Below are 21,155 nucleotides of genomic sequence, written 5' to 3'. Positions count from 1 at the left end.
ACGATATCAACAGAGACCTCAGTGAGGAAGGCTAGAGCTGAGGGTGGTGACCCAGTTCTGGACTGGGGGAGCGGGGAGTGTGAGGGGAGGTGGTGGTGGCTGATGGTGAGAACATGGATCCAAGCCCCTTGGAAACATTGAAAATATGGAGCCCCTTCTCTTCCTGGTCCCCGCACTATCCTTCAGACGGCCGTGCTGTGCCGAGCCGTCAAAGGCCCTGTAATATCAACTCAACAATGCATGTACTACAGCTACAGCTACGGCTACCAGTACATCTACTACAGTGCATGCATTTAGTTCAGTCCCACAGATACATACAATCTAAGAACAGGCAGGGGAGGTGTGAAATGTTTTACTGGACAACAGGTGTTTTGGAGTTGTAACTAATAAAAAAAAATCAAAAACAAAAGTGTACAAAAAAAGACATTTCTTGAGAGTTGGATATGAGTTTGTTTCTTGAACTGTTTCATCTGAACAAGCAAAAACATGCAAACCAGCTGGTACTAACAGGAAGCTGGACACTGAGAGAGGATTAATAGGTGTGGACAAACCTTCCCGCTGAGCGTGCTCAGAAGAGTGTTTGAGAGGAGGTGTGCAGATCCTAGCGTAAGAGAGGCGGGAAAGTATGCCTCAGAGACACTCTCACCGCAGCCCCAACCAAGCAAGAGAAAAGACAACAGAAATATGACTGCTCACACTCACCACCACCATCAGGAGCTCATGTTACTAGATTGGAATAAAGCTGGCAAGTATAAAGTACAGTAAGGGGTCCTGGCTGGGGCCGGGTGGGTGGGGAGAGGCGGGACGGGGTGGCACCAGGGGCTCAGAAGCTCTAAGATTGATACACGGACCCACCCATAATGTCACCCCAAACTAAAATACCCTGAATATCCAAACCACTTCCCTCACCTGTCGGGGGAGGCTTCTGTCAAACTGAATTTAGGTTTGGGTGGGACATGATGGGGCCACTGGAACTGAATGAATACGATCAAAATAAACAAACAAACTCTCGACTGAGCACAAGAAAAGATGACATTTCAAACTACCAGGTGAAGGGAAAAGAAAAGTGACCACTGATAGTGAAGTTATCTAGGAGTTGGCAGGGACCTCACCTGGTGGGGTCCCCTGAGCCCTGCTCACCTCAGGTCCTAGGGGAATTAGGAACAGGTGGGCAGGCTGGCCCAGAGGAGTTGGCTGAGGTGGGCACAGACCTCAAGGCCCCCCCGGACCTCCTACCCTGACACCATAGCCCTGACGGATCCAAGTTGCCACCCTGAGCAAAAACGAAGCTGCCTCCCACCCCACGGCCCTCAGCAAGTGCTTCTCCCCTCAGGAAGCTCCCCCTATAAGTCATAATGGAAGGAAAAAAACAAAACAAAACCCAAACGTTGGAGCTAGACAAAAATCAAAGACAAAAAAAGGGCCCTCATAGGATGATGTCTGATCCCTAAATGAAGCCTGAGAGCCCCTGGGGAGCAGAGGCCACGTTTTCTACTGTTTGGAGTTGCCTGCCAGGTTTAGCACGGTACCAGGTTCAAGGTAGGTACTCAACAGACTCTCCCTGAATGTCTCCCTGTGTCTCCCTATAAGGGAATGCAGTTGAGTTCGTGCTGACCTGCAGTAGTTGAGGCTGCAGGAGCATCTTGGGGAGGAGCTGGGGTGAGTTAGGGCTTCAGGAGCTGGGGAAGGTGAAACTAGGCCATCAACATCCAGTGAGCCCTCTGTGGCCTAGACTGACGCACACACCCAAGTGAGTCTGTGTGGTCCTCGAAATTCAGAGCAAAGAGCTTTTGCTACTGAGAGGCCACCCACAGGTAAACAACTGGCCATCCCATCAGGCTTGGCTTCCCCATCATTTTCTAGAGGGAGTGAGGTGACAGTCCCCTTACTGGCAGAATGCGTTAAAAGAAAGAAAGGCAGAGCGCTTCCTTTCCCAAACCTGTAACCCTGTTCCAGGTCCAAAGTGGGGCTGAGGAACTAGGGTAGCCTGGCTACATACAGGCAAGTGTCTTCCTGCCTAGGCAGTGCTCTCACTATGGTGGATACAGTCTAGTCATTGCCTGGGGCCACATCTCAAGCCCCTGACACACCCTGCCCGGCAGCACTGCAGGGTTGCCCTGTAGCTTCTAGGCTGACCCTGCACCCTGTGGGGTGGGGCGGGCACCTCGGAGTTGAGGATTTACTCCTTGCGCTAACCCAGGCTGGTGTGGGCAGGTGGTCTGGGAGCACACTCCTGAATACAGTTCACTAACAGTGCAGCGATGAGTATGGCTGACCTAGAATGGGCTGGGAGAGACTTTGCTCCCGATGGAAATGGCTACAAATCAAACACCATTGATCCTGAAAAAAAAAAAAAAAAATGTGTGGCTGGAGATGACCTTGGGGGTTAGGAGTTAGAGGGATGGGTGGGACTCCCGCCTGGCTCTGGGGGTCCATGAGAGGGTAGGGTGGCAGAAGGGGGCACAGACCGTGGGAGACGGCTCTCAGACTCATAAAAAACCCCATGCTGCCCTTTAAACTTGCCATGAAGTCAAGGAGAACGGGGTGGGGTGGGGAGAGAGGCAGGGTTAATTTTGGGTTAAAGTTTAGTTTCATAATCCAAGTTATAAAAAGAAAGAAACTGAACGGAGAAAACAACAACCAACAACACTCAAAAATCTCAAGAGTTTTCTTTTATCTTTTCCCCAACCCCAGGCACAGGTAGGGCCGAGGCTTGTTTATAATGATACCAAAAAGCACTCAAGTTAAAAGACCAAATGGCACAGGGAGACACGAGGCAGCTGTGCACCCCGCCCCTGGGGCCCGGGGCTGGGGGGACCGAGGGACACTGGCCAGAGGGAAGGTGGGGCCTTTGGACACTGGCTGTGGTGAACAGAAGCTCAGGACGGGGGCCCCACTCTCTGGACCTGCCTGCCAGTCTGCCCACTTGCCAGCTCTCTGGAAAACTGCCCCTCGGCAACCCCTGAGAACTCCCTAGCCCCCTCCAAACAAAACCCCAATGGGATGATTTGGGGGAGTGGATCCTTTGTAGCTCGAGGCAGTGCCAGTTTGCATGGAACGGATTTTTACTGAAGTTTTCTAATGGGCCTCACTGTGCCAAATTCTCATCACCCAGGGTGTGGGTTCTTGGCATTTGCCCTCTGGGCTCTTAATGCTCTATTTCCTGGTACCCTCACCAGCCCCCCACCCTGCCCAGCCCCACCCTCCTCAGAGCCCTGTGACATCAAACTAGGCGGTTCCCTGGGTGCTCCAGAGCCCTGTCCGTGGGGCGTGGGGGGACAGAGCTGCAAACCATGACCACTCAGTTCAGGGAGCAGGGGTGGGGAGGGAGCCCAGGGCACAGCAGAAGCCCTGCTTGCCTGGGAAGGCAGAAAGCATTTTGGGGAGAGGGACAAAAGGGACCCCGGGCATCCTGGACATGTCCCAGCTCTGGCCTGACCCCATGGTAATGCTGGGAAAGTGTTCCTATGTCACTTGAGGGGTTCCAGACCTCCAAAAGGTTGGCTTTGGAGACAGAAGGACTGGAGCAACCTCATGGGACAGAAAGCCCAATTCTCTTGGCAGCTGGAGCTGAGGAGTCTGGCTAAGAAGAGTCTGGGAGGCACAGCGGCTCCAGAAACAGCAGCTTCATTCACTGAGGTCCAGGGCTGGCCCCATGGCTGCTTTCAGGGGCCCTGGGGGTTTAGCCAGACCAGGAAGCCCGCCTGCCAGTGCAGCAGGGGCCCAGGGGACAGCCTAGCACTTCTCTGGCTGGCTCAGGGACCCAAGGAAGGGAGCCTGTTGAATTAGCAAAAGCCAAGGAGGGAAATGACCACAGGTACCCGAAGCTAGCTGTCAGGTGACAGGACGGTCAAAGTCAAAAAGAAACTCAGGTTGTTTTTTTTTTTTCAAGGAGAGAATAATAATCTGCCTTTGGTTTGTAGTCCCATGACTGACTGACCCCACTACAAGTGCCCTGGGTGGCCAGGCCTTGCCCGCGCCTCCCTGTCCACCCCCTCCCCGGGGCTGTGGTGAGAGTGGTGTTGGACAGATGCAGCCACACAGATCCGACAGGGCCTTGACCTCCCCCTGCACACTGGGGGCATGCCTGGGAGTCGCCTGTCCCATACACCTTCCTACCTGATCCTCTTGCTGCCGCCACCGCCGCTGCTGCCACTGGTCCATAAGCCGCTGCTGGGAAGCCTGGCCAGGAAAGAGAGAAGCCTGAGTCACAGAGGAATCCTTGAAAGGGCCAGGCACAGACCTAGGTCACGGGCCACACAACCCCCGCCCTCCACACAAAGATAGGAGTGGGAAGGGATTTTCACAGGGCAGCTTTTGGGAGGGACACAGAGTAGTGGCTGTCAGGCTTCTGGAAGGCACAACATCTTAGGTGCGTTTGATTCTCACCCATTTGTCACCCCAGAAGCTGGTTCTAGAAGGCCCACAACAATAATTCAAGAATTGTAGGAGGAATTTTCTTGAGAAGTGGGGTTGAGCTCCCTGTTGACCCTGCATCGACACAGTGGCTCCCCTGGGGTTGTCTTGAGTAGAACTGAGCATGGCTGGGCTGGCCCACTGCTCCTTGCAGAGATCACGGCAGAGTGGTCAGCCCCGTGCCACAGGCAGGAGGCACTTAGGACGGCCTCTTGACAGAGCACGCACCTTGGCCGGGAGCTGGCTTAATTCCAGCTGTTCTCCAAAGGCTCTGCAGGTTAGCGTGGCCTTTTTAACTCCAGACTTTTGTCAAAACATCAAGTCAGCAGCATCACAGCCCCAGGCCCGAGGGTGAAGCATTTGGGGGTCCCAGGTGATTGCATACACATGGAACCAGATAGGGAAGGGAGTGCGGGGCTGCAGGGGTCTATTTGGGGTGAGCCCTATGGCTTTATTTGATCTCTCAGTGTTTCAACCTCCTGAGGCACTTGTGGGAATTTAGATGTGGCTCTTCGGTCTGAGCCCCACGATCCAGATGAAGCTGGCACTGGAGGGTCTCCTAGGGGTCCCTGGAGTTCTTCTTGATCAAGGCTTATGCTATCTAAAAATGCACCGGGCAGCAAGGATGTCCCAGCAACGGGAATAATAGTCAGGAGGCCAAGGTAACCTCTTGTAGCTGCAGAATCCAGATGAAGTATCCCAAGTTCCCTCCCTTGGGCGTCTCTCAGCCACCAGCACGTGCACGCACAGCCTTGCGCTGGGACATATACAGATACACTCCCATACATATAAAGACAAACATCCTCTGCCATCCAGGCAGATGCTTGGAGGCCTGACCCCAAGACCCATTTCCAATCACTGTGGTTTTAAATGATGTGCCAGAAGCCAGCCGCAAACTCAATAAACAGCCCCCAACAGGGCTGCTCAACTTTAGCTACTGAGCCTTTTAAACAAGGAATTTCTACAGGATGAGAGGAAGACATGCACCGTCAAGGGCAGGGAGCAGAGGAGGGAAGAAAGCAGAGACAAAGCTCCCCCAAACAGAGCGAACTAGAAGCCCACTAAACACTAAGACTATTGTCCTAGCTACACGGTACTACTGAAGGGAAAGAAGTTCAAAGGGGAACATGCTACTCTAAAAAGGTCAGGCTAAGCTACTTAAAATGTCAATGAAAAGAGACATACTTGCATTTAAATATGGTAATAGGGCTGTTGAAGGGGGAAAAAGAAAGATCCAGGTGAAATAAATGTATGGTTGTCCCTGGCTGCAGGTCTCCAAGCTCCCATGGAGACCATGCATGGTGACTGGAGGCCCTCCCTTCCCCAGAAGGCAGCAAGGAACCCAGAGGGAGACCAAGGAAGGGACCCCCAACCAAGTCCTCTCCCCATTTCTTCCAGGCAGGATCTAGATTTCTGATCCTCCTTTCTAGAAGATGAGGGTCCTGGCAGAAATTGCTGAAGAAACGTAAGGAAGAAGTCAAGTTATTTCTCTCTGTCCCAACCCCCAGGACACCCAGGCTTCTGCTGCTGTTAAGAGCAAGGCCCAGGGGATGCTGGAGGGAGAGGATGCAGGCGAGTCATTCCTTTGCACTCCTTACCATGCACTGAAAACAGCAGGTTTCCTTGGAAGCACGGAAAGACTTGGGGGAGGGGGAAAGAGGAACAAAGTGGGGGAGGTGAGCGTAGTCAATAAAAAGACTTGTTAACAAAAGGTCCATTTTCTGGAATTGAGTGCATTTTGGACAAAAAGTCTGAAACAGGAAGAAAAAAAAACTTATCCAAGAAAGGAAATCCATTATCCTTAATCTCAAATAAAGGCTCCTGCAGGAGGTGGAGCATCAGACGCTGCTAAGGGCTGGAATTTCATCTCCACCCTGGAGAGGGAGGGTGTGAGAAGAGGGGCCGAAGGAGCAGGGCTGCCCGGTCTGTCCCTCACACAGCACGGGCAGCAGCTCCACAGTCGCCACCCCACTGCCTCTGTGCCCTCCATCTGAAACACCAGGGCCTTGCCAAAACCTGGCTTAGCCCCTTGGGAGCCTCCTGGTGGGGAAGGGATGGAGCTTGCACCAGCATCCTGCACAGCGGTCCTCCTGGCCCCCTTCTGCTGCTCCTCGCCATCCTCCTCCTGTTCTATTAGGCCGTCCAGCCTCACCAGTCACCCCTCACCCGCCAAATATATTTTCCATATGACCTGGCAGACAGGCCCCTGATACTGAGTTCCCAGGGCCAGGCCTCTTCTTGGTGGCTGGGCTTGTGGGAGATGGGCAAGCACAGATACAAGGGGTGTGTGTGTGTGGGGTGTGTATGTGTTAAGTGTATGTGTGTTGGGTATGTGTTAAGTGTACATGTGTCAGGTGTGTGTGTGTAATGTGTGTTTGTTGGGTGTATGTGTGTTGGGTGTATGTGGATGTGTGTGTTGTGTATGTATGTATTGGGTGTGTTGTGTGTGTTGAGTGTATGTGTTGTGTAAGTGTGTTGGGTGTATGTGGATGTGTGTGTTGTGTATGTATGTATTGGGTATGTGTGTTGTGTGTGTTGAGTGTATGTGTTGTGTACATGTGTTGGGTGTATGTGGATGTGTGTTGAGTGTATGTGTTGTGTGTGTGTTGTGTGTGTTGAGTGTATGTGTTGTGTGTGTGTGTTGTGTGTGTTGAGTGTATGTGTTGTGTGTGTGTGTGTTGTGTGTGTTGAGTGTATGTGTTGTGTACATGTGTTGGGTGTATGTGGATGTGTGTGTTGTGTATGTATGTGTTGGGTGTATGTGGATGTGTATTGTGTACATGTGTTGGGTGTATGTGGATGTGTGTGTTGTGTATGTATGTATTGTGTGTGTGTGTTGTGTGTGTTGAGTGTATGTGTTGTGTGTGTTGTGTGTGTTGAGTGTATGTGTTGTGTACATGTGTTGGGTGTATGTGGATGTGTGTTGAGTGTATGTGTTGTGTGTGTGTGTTGTGTGTGTTGAGTGTATGTGTTGGGTGTGTGTGTGTTGTGTGTGTTGAGTGTATGTGTTGGGTGTGTGTGTGTTGTGTGTGTTGAGTGTATGTGTTGTGTGTGTGTGTTGTGTGTGTTGAGTGTATGTGTTGTGTACATGTGTTGGGTGTATGTGGATGTGTATTGTGTACATGTGTTGGGTGTATGTGGATGTGTGTGTTGAGTGTATGTGTTGTGTGAGTTGTGTGTGTTGAGTGTATGTGTTGTGTGTGTGTGTTGTGTGTGTTGAGTGTATGTGTTGGGTGTGTGTGTTGTGTGTATTGAGTGTATGTGTTGTGTACATGTGTTGGGTGTATGTGGATGTGTGTGTTGTGTATGTATGTATTGTGTGTGTGTGTTGTGTGTGTTGAGTGTATGTGTTGGGTGTGTGTGTGTTGAGTGTATGTGTTGGGTGTGTGTGTTGTGTGTGTTGAGTGTATGTGTTGGGTGTGTGTGTTGTGTGTGTTGAGTGTATGTGTTGTGTACATGTGTTGGGTGTATGTAGATGTGTGTGCTGAGTGTATGTGTGTTGTGCATGTGTTGGGTGGACTAGGGGCACTCCAGCTGGGGCTGCCAGAGGCCAAAGAAACATCCTGGTGGCCTGAGCCTAAGGCTGTGGTGACAGAGGGTACAGGCTGTCTCCAGGACAGGCCCTTCACAGGACACAGGAGGGGCCTGAGGACCAGGAGGCCCCTGGTGGAAACAACCCTCTGGGGCTGGACCTGGGAGGGCTGGGAATGCAGGGGAGAGACACCTGGCAGAGTGGCCTCGTGGCACTGCCTTCAGCATTTCTCCCCAGGCCCTGAGGAGGCAGGGGTCATCTGCGGCAGGCTACTTCCTTGGGAAACCAGGGGCTGGGTTATCAAGGAGGGGACTGCCTCAGCAGAGAGTGCTGGGGGGAAGACTGCAGGGAACCAGGCAGGTGGTCTGGCAGGGCTCAAGGCTTCTTCATAGGGCCTCGGGCCAAGCAAAGCTGTGGCAGAGCTCCTTGGTCCATGGGTGCCCACAGATGCCCAGCACCCCACTGCCCAGAGTGGGAAATGATCACCCCTCCACTGCTGGAAATGTGGTGGTGGGGGGTCCCTCCTCAACATAGCTTCCCTGGCCAATGTGTGAAGGGGCCACCAGACTCCTCCCCCTGAGGCAGGGCAGCACAGCAAACAGCAGAGCACGCAGACCTGGAGCCTGTCTGGGTTCGATGTCTGGCTCAGCCACTTACTACCTGTGTGACTTTGGGCAAGGTGCTTACGCTCTCTTTGCCTTGATGTCCCCAACTGTAAAGGAGATGACCATTTTAGTGCAGGATTAATATATGCAAAGTGCTTAGATGAATGCCTGGCAGTGAGTTAGCTTAATTAGTGAGAGCTAGGCCAGGCGCGGTGGCTCATGCCTGTAACCCCAGCACTTTGGGAGGCCAAGGTGGGCAGATCACTTGAGGCCAGGAGATCAAGACCAGCCTGGCCAACATGGTGAAACCCTGTTACTACCCAAAAAAAAAAAAAAACACACACACAAAAATTAGCCAGGCATGGTGGCACATGCTTGTAATCCCATCTTCTTGGGAGGCTGAGGCACGAGAATCGCTTGAACCTGGGAGGTGGAGGTTGCAGTGAGCCGAGACTGCGCCACTGCACTCCAGCCTGGGTGAGAGAGCAAGACTCTGTCTCAAACAAACAAACAAACAAACACTCTTTGGCTGGGTGCAGTGGCTCACACCTGTAATCCTAGCACTTTGGGAGGCTGAGGCAGGAGGATCACCTGAAGTCGGGTGTTCAAGACCAGCCTGGCCAACATAGTGAAACCCTGTCTGTACTAAAAATACAAAAATTAGCCGGGTGTGGTGGTGCATGTCTGTTCCAGCTACTTGGGAGGCGGAGACATGAGAATTGCTTGAACCTGGGAGGCGGAGGTTGCAGTGAGCCAAGATCGCATCACTGCGCTCCAGCCTGGGCGACAGAGCGAGACTCCGTCTCAAAGAAAAAAAAAGTTGGTGACAGCTGCCATTGTGATGAGGCCTACCAGGTCTCTGTCCAGCCATCAGCCCTGTCTTCAAGACAGGACTCTTCTCCAGGCAGGGGTGTTCCACTGTCTCCAAGGTAGGAGCCATGGTCAGCTGGTAGTAAGCACACAGGGGGCCTGAATTTCTTTCTTTCTCCTTTACTTTTTTTTTGAGACAGAGTCTCACTCACTCTGATGTTCAGGCTGGAGTGCAGTGGTGCAATCGTGGCTTGCTGCAACCTCTGCCTCCAGGGTTCAAGCAATTCTCATGTCTCAGCCTCCCGAGTAGCTGGGATGACAGGTGTGTGCCACCACTCCTGGCTATTTTTTTTTTTTTTTTTTGTATTTTTAGTAGAGTGGAGGTTTCACCATGTTGGCCAGGCTGGTCTTGAACTCCTGACCTCAGGTGATCTGCCCACCTTGGCCTCCCAAAATGCTAGGATTACAGGTGTGAGCCACCATGCCAGGCCTGAATTTCTTACTGATTACAGTGGTCTGGTATCCTTCATAATATTCCAACTTCATAGCATAATTTTAGTGGAGCTAACGTAGCTCAAAATTAGAATACACATTCTGTTTAGCTCTAACAATGACAAGTGGGCCAAGGGGTCAGGCATGACCCTAGTGGCTTAATACCTACCATATGTTAGTAAATCCAGCAGAAAAGAGAAAACCATTTTGCTGATCAAATCTCAGAGGGTCTGAGAGCTATAGGTTGACCACCTGGAACTTAGGTACTAGGAATGTGTTATGCCCCTCCTGTTTGGGAAACTTATATTCAAAAAGAGGATGCCTGGGTAAAAAAGAAAGAAGCACTAATGGTGGAATTCCAGGCATGAACAGGGGCCACGGCTTGTAGGAACCGTCATGTTTAATGTGAGTCAGACTCGAAGACTCATTCTTGCTAGAATGGAGTTCCTCTGCCCTTCCAGTGGGATAACAGAAGAATCACCCGGCTTGGCCTCAAAGCCCAGCCTTCAGCCCTGGCTGTCCCTGCTTTGCTGTGCAATTGGACACGACACTTCACTTTTTTGGGCCCTATGTAACTTTTCTCTGTTGCAGGGAGGTTGGGCAAGACGACCTCTAAAGTCTCTTCATCTCAGACCCTGCTTGAGCTTGTCTGCGGGGAGGAGGATGATAAACCCAACTCCTCTGAGGTTGATGCTAACACAGCTCTGGGGTTAGTGACTCATCTAAGTGAAAGATGTCACCAACCTGCTGACAGTGGATGAGACACTTTGCTGGACTTTTTGGAGTTGTGATGATCTAGTGCAAATTAGAAGTCAATGGTACTTTTGGGTTTTGGGGATTTTTCGAGGATAATATGATACCACACTTTTTATTGCTTCTCTGGCACTTACCAGCTTCTTCCTTACCTAAGCACAGTTATTTTTGTGTGTATATCTTATTTCTCTTGCTGGGTGACAAACTCTTCTAGGGCAGGGACTCAGTCACATGTCCCACTTAGGACCTAGCCCAGAGTCTTCCCCACAGAAGACTGTCAATGAGCATCAGTTGATGATGGTCAGGATGCTCTGATACAGTGGATGAGGGTATGGGCTGGGAGTCACTGCTCTGGGTAAACTGCAGCTGAAAGGCAGCACTACCTACAAGAAGCAGCCTCCCTAGTCCCACGATCCTCCACCCCAGTGGGGGCACAAGCAACACCCCTGGAGGGGTCCAGGGGCATGATTCATCCAGCAGATGGGACACAGCTATGACAAATGGGAGCACCCTGCTCTGTACGGGTGCTGATTTTCAACCCTGGTTGCTCACTGGACCCACCTGGGAAGCTTTAACAAACGCAGACTTTTGGGTCCCACCCCTGCGATTCTGATTACTTGGTCTGCCGAGCAGCCTTGGCACTGGGTAAAAGCTTCCCAGGGCCAGGCATGGTGTCTCATGCCTTTGGGAGACTGAGGCGGGAGGACTACCTGAGGTCAGGAGTCCTGACCAGCCTGGCCAACCTGGTGAAACCCTGTCTGTACTAAAAATTAAAAAAAAAAGCTCGCCAGGCGTGGTGGTGGGCACCTTTAATCCCAGCTGCTCAGGAGACTGAGGCACGACAATCACTTGAACCCAGGAGGCGGAGGTTGCAGTGAGCCAACGTTGCGCCACTAGACTCCAGCCTGGGTGACAGAGCCAGATTCTGTCTCAAAAAAAAAAACACAAAAAACAAAAAACAAAAAAACTTCCCAGATGACCCCAGTGTACAGCCCAAGGTTGTAAAAAAGTAAATTTGTGGCACACATCTTCAGTCTGCCAGTCCCTCCACTTTGCAGAAGCAAAGGGGCTCCTGAGAATACAGGGGTGGCGCTAACTCTTGTGGCTGGTCCCCTGTGAGAGCCAATGCGATGTCTCCACTCAGTGCAGTGGTCTCAGTCCAGCCTGGAGGAGCTTTAACCCTGGCCCCAACCCTGCCCACAGAATCGAGTGGGACACGGGTCTCTGTGTCTTTTAAAGGCCTTCCAGATGATTCTGATGCACAGTGTAGGCAGAGAACCCTTGATTTAGAGAAAGCTTTGGGGTCTTCGTTTTTAGTTACCACTGAAAGCATACTGCCCTCTGTCCCATGGGCTGGGGAGTATTACGTCATGAACCCTTTTCTTTGCCTCCTCTCCCCTTCTTGGTCTGAGAAGATACTGGTCTGGGAGTGGACTGCCTGGGGTATGGTTCTGGCCCAGTTGCTACTTATTTCTGTGACCTTGGATGAGTCAGTGGCCTCTCTGTGCCTCTCTCAAAGGAGGAGATGAGAGAATTCTGAGGCTCCTTCTGGCTCCAATAGGTGTGATTAAGGGGAATCTTTATAAAAGACTCTCTCGTAATATGCCTCACTGGCCCCGAATGGTCCATTATGAAACAATTTTTCCTATGTTGTGCTTACTTAAAGCACTCTCCACCCCCTTCCCCAGCACGCCTGCATCTCTCCAGCAGCAATTTCTATAGATGGTTCAAACGTTCTTGGCTAAACCCAATGTTGCTTCACCGAATCCAAACACTAAAAAATAAGCAACCAAAAGAAGAAACTGTCACCCAGAATGTAGGAAACATGTCCTATGAGAGTTTGGAAACACCGCCATCTGTCATCCTGGCTGGCCCAGGATGCTCCCACCTCCTGGGCAGACCAGCCTGATGCGACAGGGCTGGTTCTTTTCAAGGAAATCCACAGCCCTGACTTCTGTGCAGAGAAAGACAGTGGCTGGAGGCTGCAAAGGGGCAAGAGTGGAAAAAAGGTGGATGGCACATGTTTGGAGTGGGAGGACCAAGGGCCTCAGATCAGAAGAGAGGGGTGCAAAGGGGAGGAACAATTGATAACCAAAGGGACACACTTACATGATCAGATTGTCACATTTTGATTTGAAGGAAGATGTATTTCCATTTGGAAAAAAAAAAAAAAAAAACTTACCCTGGCGTCCTTGGCATTTAAAATAGGAATCTGTTTTAAACACATATTTTTGGGAGAAAGCCTGACATTCCCAAGGGTACCAACACATCACTCCCATGGGGACCCCTAGACAGAGAAGGTTGCGGCTGCTGGTTGGGGAAGGGGGTGCTGGGGAGTGAGTGTATGTCCTAGAAATGCCTCGCCCTCAGCTGCAGCTGGGAAAATGACAGGCACGTGGAACCTGTCATCTGTCCCTCTGGAGAGGGGCCAAATGCGAAGGCCAGGCCTGTCTGCTGGGAAGGGTGAGAGGTTGGCGGCTCAGGTTGGTCCTGTTGCCTAAAGGAGAGAGGTCCTGTGGTCAAGAGCCCTAAGGGTGTTAGTTCCTAAAACACAGGGATGGCACAAAAGTGCCCCAGATAACGTTTAATACAATTGCTGTTTAGCTTGATTTTAAAAAAGATATGTATGTAACTCTTCAGAGGGATAGGACTAAAAGGAAGGTGCATCGCAATGTCGAACCTTCGCTGAAGTTTCAGAAAGTGTTTCTGTCAGGACACCTCTGACCGGGTGAATGGGTTTGTGGAAGCATAAAATAGAAGTTAGGCGGCACCCTTGGGAAGCAACAAAGAAATTCTCAGAAGAGGCAAGTGCGGAACCAGGGGGCCCAGCCAGGAGCTGTAATATGCATCACTGGCCCCGAATGGTCCATTATGAAACAGAGAAGGTGTGTGTCTGCCCGCAGGTTCCCTGCAACTGGGAAGCACTCAGGAAACACAGTGGAGCACCTGTCCCACCCCACTGACACAGCAGAGGACCAGGAACAGGGAGAGACCTTTCCCCGCCCACCCACAGCAGGGCCCTTCGCAACACTGGATCTTGTTTTTGGCAAACAGATTCTGCAGCTCGAGAATAGGCTTTGGTCTCAATCTCAAACTCTCTCCACAACAGAACGTGGCGTCTCGGGCTGCGGAGGGAGAGCTCACGCCTGCCCCCAGTCTCTCTGAGAGGGGGCATTTTCATCCCACCCCTAGGGGGTGTTCCAGGCCCACAGCCGAATTCCACGGAAATTCCTCCTGCCTCCCCTCTTCCAGTAGGGTACCTTTTCAACCTGGGCTGCACCCAGAAATCCCCTGTGGAGCTTGAAAAATACAACCTGGGCCCTACCTCCAGAGATTCTGATATAATCTGTCTGTGGTGCAACCAGGGCAACAGAAACTGCCAAAGCTCTCCTGGGGATTCCGACTTGCAGCTGGAGCTCAGAACACTGCAGTAGGTAGTCTGTGTCCTGCGACTCTCTCAGGGGGCAGGAAGCAGAAAGCTCTATCTGGGGACTTCTGGCCCAGTATCCTTCTCCCTGGGCCCGTTCTACCCCTGAATCACTCCCCAAAGAGGGCTGGGGCCTAGCATTCAGTACCTGCACTCACCCAGAACTTCCGCAGTGAGCTGCAGCAGAACTGATAACTCAAGACCCATTCTTAGCCCTGTGGCCTCCCAGTAAATACTGAGTGCCTGCTACAGGCCAAGCTCAGTTCTAAGCACTGGAATCATAGCAGTGAACAACACACAGTCTCTGCCCTCATGGAGCTTAGATTTGCTAGCTGTGGACAGCAAAGGGGCTCTATGTATAGGACTGGGGTCCCAGGACAGGCTGCACACAGATCAACTGCTCAAGGAGATACAACTGGCTAATGGTAAGCTGGGCCTGGGCTAAAGGAGGCCGTGGCTAACTCTTCCAGGAAGAAGGTGGGGGACCTGTGCTTTGGACCCCTCTAGCTTGGAACCAGGCATTGGCTGTGTCTGCTCTAGGGTCTTCTAGCTGAGCTCAAGGACCTGGGCGTGGCTACACCAAATGCCACTTGAAGATAGAGACAGCACTCAGAAGACTCAGTCCTCAAAGATGGGAGTGTAGGAGTGGCCATTCCAATGAATCCTTTTCTCCAAGATCAAGTGGCAAGAGAGAAAGAAAATGGAGGTATTGCCATAGCTATGATCTTGACCTACCCCCAAAAGGTCTCACCACTTTGACTCAATTCAGTTAAAAAAAACTACTGAGCTGGGCCCTGGACACATGACCAAGACACAGGTAATTCTCTCTAGTTACTACCCATTGACGTGGAGGCAGGGGACAGATCCCTGACTTCAGAGGCCCTAGAGAGCTCCAGCCTCAGGCATCATTGGCCTGACCATCCAGGGTCTTGGGGATGATGTGCATTTTGCTGCAGTGCTGGCCAGACAGCTAGCATCAGGAATGGCTGACACATTACAAGGGCTCTGACGCCGGCCCCCAGCCCCACAAGGACACTTGGTTCAGCGTCGCTGTCTGGCCAGCAGGACTTTAAGGGAGAGAATGTCCACATGGAGTTCATTCCAAAGCCAGCCCTTGCTACCCTGTGCCAGCAGCCTGTGGCTCCTCAATAGGCCAGGGACACCTACTTCCCCACAGAACAAACATCTGTCTGCCTGTCTTTCTGAGACCCAGACTGAGACCTTCAAAGTGAAGGGATTCTAGCTTCAAAAGAGGCATCAACAAACTATCTTGAGAGTTTTTCTTCCCAATCACACCCTCCTCTTCCCTAACTTCTCATAACAATGGCAATTTCTGCTTCTGAGCCACTCTCTCATCTACCACCAATGGGTGTCAGGACAAACTATGAATGTTCTGACCATTGATCCTTCCAGAGTTCCCTGTTCCGATGCTTTTTACACTTCTCCCTGTACCCAAAACTTCAGACACCCACCTGCCAGAGAGAGTCACAGTTTTGCTTCCTTCCAACAGGGTCTCTTGCTGAGACTCTGAAATCTTACAGTCTCTTTGGGTTCCTTCTCCATGCCTGCTTTCTCCCCAGCTTCATATCATATGGGCTTTTTCAGTGAATCCACCACAGCCGGATCCTAAACCCCAATCCAGTGGCCCTCACCTCTGCCGACCGGGACAGCAAACGCTCAAGCCTTGAGTGCTCCGACTTTTTTTTGCTGAAAAACTCCAGGTTTCCTACCTTGGTCCCATCACTAGCTCAGTGAGTAGATGAACATCTGTGATCTTAAATTCCCTCCCCTCGATGCTCCACCACTTTTGTCTCCTGAGTGACGATGTTTCAGATGCTGAAGGGCAGACACTGCCATGCTGGGCACCAACCCTTTTACTGGTAGACTGTGGAGCAGTCAGGGGGTCTCAGGGGAGAGCCCAGCATCGGAGGGAGGCACTTTGGCTCAGGGCAGCAGCCGTTTACCAGCTAGTACAGAAATATCTAAAAATGTCAACAGCCAGTAGTTTATACCGCTACACTCTCGCCCTTGTTGAAAAGGTGGATGGGAGGACGGCCTTCTCTATTCCTTACTTACTTTCCTCACCTGTAAAATGGAAGAGCTTGGCTTTGATGATGAGAAAATAGTCATTACACTAATGATAACACAATAGCAGCCACCATCTGAGCACTTTTCATGGCCACAGAGCGTCCCTGCATCATCTCAGTGAGTCCTTGCTACGACACTACAAGGAAGACATTACTATTCCCATTTAATAGATGAAGAATTCTAGGTCCAGAGAGGTTAAATAAAATAGTACACAACGGTGGTTAAAATCCCATTCCCCACACTTACTAGTTGTTGGACCCAAGACAAGTTACGTAACTTCCCTCTCTGCCTCCTTTTCCTGCTCTGTAAAACCCAGTTAATGATACCTCCTCCTAGGGCCGCAGTGAAGATCAGTGATTCAGTGAGATGACGGCGTTGGGCGCTCAGCACAGTTATCTGTTGCTTGGTAAGTGGAATAATAACATTTATTTCTATTTTTATTATTATTGCCCAAGGTAATAACTGTAGCGGAGCTGAGAAGTCCCTTTGGTGCCTTCCTATTCTAAAATCCTATTAATTTACATGGCATTTTGCATCCAAAGGGCTTTAATAGATAACATTGATAATTCGCTTGTGAGTGATGGGGTATGTCTTATCTGAAGTGCAAGCTTAACTCTGGCGGGTTAATCTGACAGCAGCAGGCAAGAGCTTGTGGAGGGCCAGGGAGAAGCAGCTGGGGTGGCCATCGCCCTGTGAGGTGGTCACCACAGGCATGAATGTGGAGCCTGGAGCCCCAGTGCTTGTGCTGGTCAGCTGGACTGATGGTTCCCAGTGCCCTCCTGCCCTGATGTGCTGCCCTCGAAACAGGGTCTTGTCCAGCTCCCCCCACCTCCTCTAGGAGGGGCTGGACCAGAGGAGCCTTCCTGGGTCCTTCCGCCAGAGTGGAATCCTGTTTGCTGCTCTGTTCCCAACGAGCAGGCAGAGGCCCACCTCTCATTCACCACTGTGTCCCCCGCATCCAGGGCAGGGCCTGTGACATAGTGCTTGGTGACTATATGCTAAACACCTAAAGGAAGGATGGAGAGATGGATGGGTGGAGGAGGCAGGACAGACACAGGGGGATGGGGAGAGGCGCTCCTGGCCTTACCTGAATCCCAGCACCTTCAAAGCTGGTCCTGGGGTTCAGGAGAAAGCCCGTAGAATCCCTAAGCACGTACCACTAAGGGAACTGTGAGGCTGGCCTCAGACCTTTCCCTGCAAAACCAGGAGTGCCCTGGGGGCAGCCAAGCACCTGCCCAGACTCAGGGTGGGGCAGCAGGGCCTCAGTGGAAGGAACAGGAGGCTAAACTTGCCTCTTCCTTTCCCACCTCAAAGGCAGCCAGCCCTGGCCAGCTGGCATCCAGAGCCCACTGGGGCTGCACAGCCATATGCATAAAGGCCCCAGCAGGGGAACAGCCTTCTATGGCACAGGTGGGGTCAGCATCCCTGGCTCACAAAGCATGTGTCCGGGATTCCCTGGGTCTGAGAAGAGTGGCACTGGCTTCCCAGTGCCAAAACCTGTTGTCCAGCTGTCTCAGCCCAAGTACTAGGACAGTCTCTGCCCAGAAGGGGAATCCATGGAGGCAGGAATGCGAGGGAGGGAAGACACATCATGCGTTTGGGCCTCCTGCTGGCCCTCGAGGTGGAATACCCTCCCTCATCATCTGCCTGGCGAACTTCTGTGTGTGCTCCAAAACTCGGCTCGGATGTTGCCCGCTATGGTCTGAATGTTTATGTCCCTGCCAAAATGTATATGTTGACATCCTCGCTCTCAAGGTGATGATATTAGGAGGTGCGGCCTTTGGAAGGTGATTAGGTCATGAGGGTGGAGTCCTCATGATCGGGATTAGCGCCCTTATAAAAGAGACCCCAGAGAGCTGGCCACCTCTTTGACCATGTAAGGACAGAGCAAGAAAATGGCAGTCTACGAACCAGGAAGTGGTCCTCACCAGATGTCCAATCTGCTGGTACCTTGATCTTAGACTTCCCAGCCCCCAGAACTGTGAGAAATATAACTTTATGTTTTCTTTTTTTGAGACAGGGTCTCATTCTGTCACCCAGGCTGGAATGCAGTGGCACAGTCACAGCTCACTATAACCCTGAACTTCTGGGGTCAAGTGATCCTTCCGCCTCAGCCTCCCAAGTAGCTGGGATTTCAGCTGTGTGCCCCCGTGCCTGGCTAATTTTTTAAATATTTTGTTGAGACACAGTCTCACTATGTTGCCCAGGCTGGTCTCAAACTCCTGGCCTCAAGCAATCCTCCCACCTTGGCCTCCCAATGTGTTGGGATCACAGGAGTGAGCCACTGTGCCTGGCCAATTTATGTTGTTTATAAGCAACTCAGTCTATGGTGTTCTATTACAGTCACCAGAATGGACTAAGTTTTTGCCCCTTCCTGAAGGCTGTCCAGCAGAGTCAACGGCTCCCTCTGTACCCTGTGCAGCTGCTCCAATCACTCAGGAACACATCTGGCCGCACGTGGGATGCTCCTTCAGGCTCTGAATTCCTTGCACCCTTGCTCAGCAACTTGTGCCCCAGGAGGCCCTGTCTCGGGTCGGGTGCTGATGACTGTCTCCAGCTCTCTGCAGAGAATGTGCCTTTGCCCCAGCTGAAGAGACAGAGAGCAGAGGCAGTGACCCAGCTGGCTGGGGTCTCTCAGGGGCAGGGGATACAAGCTGACCTGGGGTCTGCAAAAAAGTCTCTGTGCAGGATTCCTTTCAGCCTGGAGAGGAGGGGTTGGGGGACACATCTTTGCCTTCTGCTTTGTCCTTGGCTGCCAGAAGGCACCAGCTACCCGAACCTCAGGCCTGGTACTGCCCTTTGCCTAGAATTTCACATGCTGAGTAATTTTCTGTTTTTTGTTGTTGCTTTGTTTTTTAAGTTGCAGCCTTTCACTTGTTTTTGCTGATGGAAATGAAAACTGAAGGGCTTGAAGAAAGGTGATTAAGTTCCTGCTAGCAGACTTAATGGGGACTTTATAAGGCTGGTGGCACAGAGACCTAAGCAGGTGGGGAGTGGGGGAAAATGAGATCTGGTGGGCACGGGGCCTCAGTCCACAGAGGACGAGGTGTAGGGTCACCTGCAGCCTCCCTCACTGTAGCTGCTGCCATCCTGCCATAGCTAGTGGGGCCCTCTGCTCCTTGGGCTGGGCTGCCCTCCTTGGTCATGACACTAACCTTTTCTAAAGCACTAGATCATTCTCGGTCCCACTAACTCTCTCAACAACCTGTGAGGAAGGATCAATAGCCCGATTTGATAGATGGGGAAACCGAGGCCTAGAGATGGCCTTATTTTCCTGGCAAGCTAAGGGCAAGAACTCAGTATCCTGGCTTCCTGCCTGAGGACACGGGGCTCTGGGCTTTGCCATGGGGAGCCGAGCGCTCACTTAGTCACATTTCCCTTTATTTATGCAGAGGAGCTTCAAGAGGCACAGAAAGCTGATCGAAAGTGAAACCCACAATTCTCGTCAATTCAGATTGCTCCAATTCATTTCTGCAAACGTTTATTAAGTGCCTATTAGGCACCGTGCTCTGCTTTCATCTGGGAATAGAGTCAACTCCTGATTTTCCACGCCGAGGGAGGAACGTGGCAACATATCCACAGCCCCGACGAGCCTCGTGCCGCGGCCGGTCTGGGTTTGGGGTGTGCCACTGAATTTTACTTCTCTGTCTTCTTTTGAAGCAGCAGACATGCTTTCCTGACTGAGCTTGCCTTTAATATTCAAATGAGAGGATAAGCCCCAAGTATACATAGGGACGGACAGGTGGCGCAGGAGTGGGCTGGCCATGAGGGAGCTGGCTTGTGATTCGAAATCTGGCTGTGGATCTAATCGGGGAAGGGCTAATCCCTAGAGACGAGGCTCGAGGGCTGAAGGGATGTTCAGATTAGAGGGCTGGTGATGAGACAGATGTGTGGGGGCTGCTGTGTCAGGAGGGCTTTTCTTGACAGGGAGCATTTCTGTTTACAGTGCTACAATATTTAGCTGGGGTCCCTGGACGCATGAGTCCATGCTTATGGCAGCCTACGTGGGAAACCGACTAGCCCGTCTTGATATTTCAAGATCTGTTTCCCTACTAGCAAGAAATCAGCCATTGCTCACTGGTTGGGCTCCATTCTGGAAGCCAACCAGAAGCACTGCCCCAGGCAGAGCCTGAGGGTGTCAGGGGTCCCATTGAGGGCATTTCTGGGGCAGGAGATGAGGAAAGAGCCCCTTAAAAACTTAAGCAGGAGGAAAGAGGGAGTTTCAACTTACAGGAAAATGAGGGGCCATCCAGGCAAGCCTGGAATCGCCTCTGCAGACAAGATTACAGAGCCTGGGGAGGGGGGCTCTGTGCTCTCACTGAACTAGGCCAGAAAGAGCAGGACACAGGAGATGCCAAGGCAGGAAGCAGCTCCCTGAGTGCACCCCGGGGTCTCGCCTCTCCTGAGTGGGGACTGACCACAGAGGTCTCTGCCACTTGGGTGGGCTAGAGGAGGGGGTGGATGGAAGGGCTCTGAAGTTGCTCCCCCCGGTGGCCCAGGTTACCACTCCCAGCTAGGGTCCTAGGCCTTGAGCATGGCAGCTGCAGCATTTTTGAATGTTTTGCAAAATGTCAATGACCAGACAGATCTGGCAGGTGGGTGACAGCAGGTTCAGGATGCAGCCCCTTGCCTATGGCCAAGGCTTCTCTCTCGGTCACCTTGCTTACGCCAGCTCCTCCACCTCCTGAGAACTTGGACTCCCTTCACTCTGATTTCCACATCCAAGCCCTACCCCTACCCCTCAGGCTAAGACAGACCACAAGCCTCTGCCTTTGCTCAAAGACCTGATGACTTGACCGAAGCTTACCTTGCAAGCAGGCCCTACAGACAATGGACTACAGCGGCTTCCCTCCAGGGGAACAGGATAGCCCTGAGCCAGCATATGCCTCTCCTCAGACACCAACCCTCCCCACTCTCCCGCGTATCTTTTAGAGTGATGGAAAATCACCTGGCACCGAAGAACCATCATTGGACAGGAATACAGAAGGCAAGCTACATGGCAGACAGGCCGTGAGTCCTTCCTGGTGCAGCA

General features: G+C 51.8%; 1 protein-coding gene across 8 annotated transcripts in view; it reads right to left on the bottom strand.

Annotated features, from left to right (window-relative positions):
* MSI2 (musashi RNA binding protein 2) overlaps positions 1–21,155 on the bottom strand; it is a 431,132-nt gene that overhangs the window by 28,391 nt on the left and 381,586 nt on the right. For 5 of the 8 annotated variants that reach the window (XM_055256382.2, XM_063628454.1, XM_055256381.2 and 2 more), the window contains one exon: positions 4,120–4,182. In XM_055256382.2, coding sequence (XP_055112357.1) covers positions 4,120–4,182 — 63 coding nt within the window. The other 3 variants (XR_010117987.1, XM_055256385.2, XM_063628456.1) reach the window with 2 other exon arrangements.

This window comes from Symphalangus syndactylus, chromosome 20, assembly GCF_028878055.3.
Source record: "Symphalangus syndactylus isolate Jambi chromosome 20, NHGRI_mSymSyn1-v2.1_pri, whole genome shotgun sequence".
NCBI classification, from domain to species: Eukaryota; Metazoa; Chordata; class Mammalia; order Primates; family Hylobatidae; genus Symphalangus; species Symphalangus syndactylus.
Note: the sequence above shows the minus strand (reverse complement) of the source record. Positions and strands in the feature narration are given on the sequence as shown.